Raw genomic sequence first — 5,185 nt, 5'->3', positions numbered from 1 at the left:
TATAAAATAAAAATATATACAGCAATAAATAATAATGGAAATCTATATGTATGACAATAGAAAGAATACCATAGCTGAATATGTGCTACATCCCTAATCTTCATATAGAAAGTAGAACACCACAAATTATAAATTCCTGCCTGGGATACCCACAGTGCACGTACGACTTTGATCTGATATGCACATTTTATTATTATATTCACAAACACACACTTATATTGCATCAAAATTAACTTTGTCTTGCAATATAAAAAGAAACTTTCAAAAGAAACTTTTTCATCATAAAAAAAAAAAAAAAAAAAGGAGTGAGTTGGCTTACCTCTGCTCGTCGATGGCGTCACCCACGTGTTCAAATTCACTCGAGGACTCTTCCGAAGAAGACGATGATGACGAATTTGGACCATCCTCTTCCTCAAGTTGATCAAAAAGCACAATTTCTTGCGCTAAATTTAGTTTTCCGTTCATTGTCAAAGTCACACAAAGTCGCTGCTCGAACCAAACGGCCGTCGCTCGCCACCTCGCTGCTTCAGAACACTCCTCCCCTCTCGTTCGGTAGAACCTCGCGCGGCAGTTATATTTATATATATTTAAAAAAAAAAAAAAAAAAAAAAAACGCATTTTGTGCTTCCACTGTGACTTCGAAAGGGTTCGTTTGATTTGTGTTTTTTTCATGGAGCTTCCGTTTTGAAAAAGGACAAGAAATGATGGAAATATAGACATAAACAAATGATCCATGCAGCGTTTTAATGTTTTTTTGAGAGGACAATAAAACTATAAAACTTAAATGACAATATCTCACGTTCTAGTTGGTCGATTGACTTCAAATAATGAGAGTAAACCGCAACTTCCGCACTTTAAAACGAGACCAACCAAAGGCATAAGGGTGACGTAATTAAAACGTGAGGGCGCTTCAAAGACGACGTGCGCTGAGGACGCGCCGGCTCGTCCTTCGACTCTCAAGGGTTAAAGCAGACACTTTTTATATCTGTGTGGTTTTGCCAAAGATCAGATCACAATTGATTTTATGCAGAAATTCCAAAAGGTTCAGATACTTTTTCATATCACTAAATAAGCCCATTTGTCAAATTGCTAAAATAATCAGTAATTAATCAAGTATCAAAAATTTTTGCTTTTTCTGGAGCTACAGCCCAGATAATTCTTAAATTGTGGGAAAGAATTCCAAGTCCATACTTGAGATGCAAATTTCAGTTTATTTTTTGGAAAAACAACAAGGGCACCAGGGAGGGTCTCCGCTGCTTGGGTGACATCAAAAGATATACTTGAAGCTGTAGGTGGCGTCACAGGAGAGCTTCATGCCTCGACATCGGCAGCACAGATCCTGCCGGTGAGGCCGGGTCATGTTGATGTGCCTCTGCTTCTTCTCGCAGATGCAGCACGTCTCCGAGCAGCCCTGAGCAACACAACGACCAATCGAAAATGCAAGAAAGGTTCTATAATGTATTTTTTTCTTTGCAGCTCTTCCTACCTTGCATATAATGGATTCCACTCTGTAGGGGTTGAAGCCAACTTGACACTTCCGGCAGAGCTGCTTGTAGTACACCTGTGAGGGTATAATAGTGCATCTAAGACATTCTAGCAGGTTTTTCGCTACATTGCAGATCACAAACGCATTGAATTTTTCATCCTTTGGCTGCAAATTCACCTTGTTGGTTCCAGAGATGCACCACACGTAAGCACTCTCCCACCGGATGTTACACTTTTTGCAGTGGAAGAAGCCGTACTTCTGCTCCAGAAACTGCATTGTGATTACATTTCCCCCCAAAAACATTTAAATCAATCATGGTAGGTATATGTATACGACACTGGCCAACAGTTTATTTTCTGTTGCATGGGTTTATTTAAAACCTGTTCTATACAATTTTTGGTCACAGATTTCAAATCTGCCATCGTTTTTTTTATGTATGCTTAAATTTTCATTGGTGTTGCATGGATACCACCACCACCAGTTAGTTTATCACCAGTAGACATCCAAGCCATTTCAAGAGGCAGGAGTTAAAAATAAGGTTTTCAAAAAATGTATACACTGCTGGCCAAAAGTATTGGCACCCCTGCAATTCTGTCAGATAATGCTCAATTTCTACCAGAAAATGCTATTAGAAATGCTTTGGTAGTAATATCTTCATTTAGCTTGCTTGCAATGAAAACACACAAAAGAGAATAGAAAAAAATTCAATCATTATCATTTTACACAAAACTCCAAAAATGGGCCGGACAAAAGTTTGGCACCCTCAGCCTAATACTTTGTAGCACAACCATTTGACAAAATAACTGCAAACAACGGCTTCCGGTATCCATCAATGAGTTCTGCTGGAATTTTAGACCATTCTTCTTTCGCCAACTGCTCCAGGTCTCCGAATTGAAGGGTGTCTTCTCCAAACTGCCATTTTCAGATCTCACCACAGGTGTTATATGGGATTCAGGTCTGGACTAATTGCTGGCCACTTTAGAAGTCTCCAGTGCTCTCGTTCAAACCATTTTCTAAGTGTGTTTTGGGACATTGTTGGAAGACCCATGACCTCTGAGGGACACTTTGCTTTCTCACACTGGGTCCTACGTTATGCTGCAAGATTTGTTGGTAGTCTTCAGACTTCATAATGCCATGCATACGGTCAGCAGTCCAGTGCCACAGGAAGCAAAGCAGCCCCAAAACATCAGGGAACCTCTGCCGTGTTTGACAGTGTTCTTTGAAGGCATCGTTTTGTTTTGTTTTTCCTGTAAACTCTGTTGATGCCTTTTCCCAAAAAGCTCTACTTTTGTCTCATCTGACCAGAGAACATTCTTCCAAAACGTTTTTGGCTTTCTCGGGTAAGTTTTGGCAAACTCCAGCCTGGCTTTATGTCTCAGGGTCAGAAGTGGGGTCTTCCTGGGTATCCTACCATAGAGTCTTTTCATTCAGATGCCGACAGATAGTACGGGTTGACACTGTTGCACCTTCGGACTGCAGGACAGCTTGAAGTTGTATGGATGTTAGTCGAGGATCTCTATCCACCATTCAAATTTTCTTTTCCGTCCACATCTAGGGAGGTTAGAAACAGTGGAATGGGCTTTACACTTATTGATGACACTGCGCACGGTAGACACAGGAGCATTCACGTCTCTGGAGATGGACTTGTAGCCTCATGTTTGCCCATGCTTCCTCACAATTTTGCTTCTCAAGTCCTTAGTTCTTTGGTCTTTCTCCATGCTCAATGTCGTACACACAAGGACTCAGGACAGAGGTTGAGTCAACTTAATTCTACTGACTGAAAGTGTGATTTAGTTATTGCCACCACCTGTTCTGTGCCACAGGTAAGTAACAGGTGCTGTTAATTACACAAATTAGAGAAGCCCCCCCATTCTCTTTTGTGTTTTTGCATTGCAGGCAAAATTAATCAAGATTTTACTATCAAAGCATTTGTAATTGCAAATTGCAAATTGAGCATCATCTGACAATTGTAGGTGTGCTAATACTTAAAGTATTAGTGCAAAGTTAATTTTAATGCAATTGGCATTTTTCATATATTGGTGGCATTTTATACCGATTATACATTTTCATCCCACGCATGTTTAACTTTTCGGTCCTTTGCATTTTTCTTTCATTGTTATCAACATCATCTTGTACTGGAGCACTTTGGCTGCAGTGCAGTACAATACATGCCACATTGTCCCTAATTTTGATCTCCTACATGTGTCTCAGTTGTCGGAAACATGGCAGAACATGAATTGTTTTGGTATATTGTTACTTTTAGCCTATTTTGTTAAATAGCAGCTATCATTTTTTTTAAAAAATATTGCTTTGTGGAATTCAGCATTGCATCGCAATGTCTAAGTTTTTTTTTTGTTTTTTTTTTAATTTGTGTTTTTACTGACAGAAATTTGACCTCAGATTTGGATTCAGCACTCCAAACTTCCGTTGCGTCACTGCAACATTTTTTTTTTGGCCAGTGTTGTTGCAGGATTCCACCTGTAAATTGGAGCCCTTGTTGTCTTGATGTACCGGAGGCTTGTGGTCGTCATCTGGATGTTCGCCTCCTTCCTCTCCCTCCTGCTCCCGCACCTCCGCCTTCTCACGTGACTCGCGGCGATCGAAAACACGCGAGTAGATGGACACCGGCCGGGTGGTGAGGAAGAACTGGCTCACCGGAGGCGGCGTGCAGGACGCCTGACCGCCCACGCACAGCTCCTCCTCCTCCTCCTCCTCTTCTTCTTCAGACTGGAGGCGGTCGCCCTCCCCCTGGCCGAGCAGCGTCTTGGGCCCCAGGGAGCACTGCACCGTCTTGTCTACTTTGGCGTTTACCTGCACGCCGCACTCCCGGGTACAGGTGACGGTGGCCGGCCCTGCCTGAGCCAGGATGGCTTTGCACAGTTCCAGGTAGTTGAGGCCGCGCGGCGTGACGAATCGAGTCTCCCGCTTGGCCCAGCAGACGCCCCCCGGGGCCGCAGCCATAGCCGCTGCGGGGGCACACAGCACGAGCGGAGGGCAGGCGGACTGGAAGCCCTCCATCCTGGAGCCGCAGAGTGAAACCGGAGCCAAGTGCGCCAGCTCGGGTTTATATCACTTGTGATTGGACACCAATTAGAATGATGATTGGAAACAGGCAGGGGTGAAAGTGGCTAGAATTTCTTGCAGGAACTCCCCTACGTGAAGGTCGCCACGGAGCCAGAAATTTTGTTTATTTATTTATTTGGGGGGGGGGGGTAACCTCCTAAAACTACTGAAATGCAAAGAAAACTGTTTTGGCACAGTTATTTCTATAACACATACAAAAACTCATTTTCATTCAAAATTGTATTTTTTCAATAACTTGATAAATAAAAGTTAAAAAAACAGCAATAACCCCAACCTCCATCTCCTAATTTTTATTTTCCCACATTTCCTCACATACTAAAAGCCAAATCTCAATTTTAAATACTTAAGAACATATGATGTATATTAAAATTGAAGTTAATGTAAACATTTACTTTCTTTTTTTTTTTTTTTTTTTTTTTTTGCATAATAAAGATATAAGTAACATTCAGAAAAATGAGTACAAATGACTTATATTATGCAGAGTGAAATGGAATGTATTTTGAAGATTGCGCAAACATTGACTTTTTTAAAATCATAAGGAAATGAATAATTAGCCTAACATAAATGAACAAATATAAGTCCAAAGTGCACATTGACAGCTAAGATGTTCTGAAC

The 5,185-nt window shown here is 41.4% G+C and overlaps 1 protein-coding gene across 5 annotated transcripts; it reads right to left on the bottom strand.

The window, feature by feature from the left end:
• Positions 1 to 1,191: 1,191 nt before the first annotated feature.
• zar1l (zygote arrest 1-like) lies at positions 1,192 to 4,539 on the bottom strand. Of its 5 annotated transcripts, none has more exons than XM_057821289.1 (4): positions 3,882 to 4,539; positions 1,664 to 1,756; positions 1,487 to 1,561; positions 1,192 to 1,411 (listed from the first exon to the last, which is right to left on the bottom strand). In XM_057821289.1, the coding sequence occupies exons 1-4, from the start codon at positions 4,502 to 4,504 to the stop codon at positions 1,357 to 1,359; spliced, it is 846 nt and encodes a 281-aa protein (XP_057677272.1). In that variant the 5' UTR covers positions 4,505 to 4,539; the 3' UTR covers positions 1,192 to 1,356. The 5 variants fall into 5 exon arrangements, with proteins under 5 accessions (XP_057677272.1, XP_057677273.1, XP_057677274.1 ...); XM_057821290.1 differs by having other exon boundaries at positions 1,664 to 1,744; positions 3,965 to 4,539; XM_057821291.1 differs by having other exon boundaries at positions 3,998 to 4,539.
• Between the last annotated feature and the right edge of the window lie 646 nt (positions 4,540 to 5,185).

This window comes from Corythoichthys intestinalis, chromosome 18, assembly GCF_030265065.1.
Source record: "Corythoichthys intestinalis isolate RoL2023-P3 chromosome 18, ASM3026506v1, whole genome shotgun sequence".
NCBI lineage: Eukaryota > Metazoa > Chordata > Actinopteri > Syngnathiformes > Syngnathidae > Corythoichthys > Corythoichthys intestinalis.
Note: the sequence above shows the minus strand (reverse complement) of the source record. Positions and strands in the feature narration are given on the sequence as shown.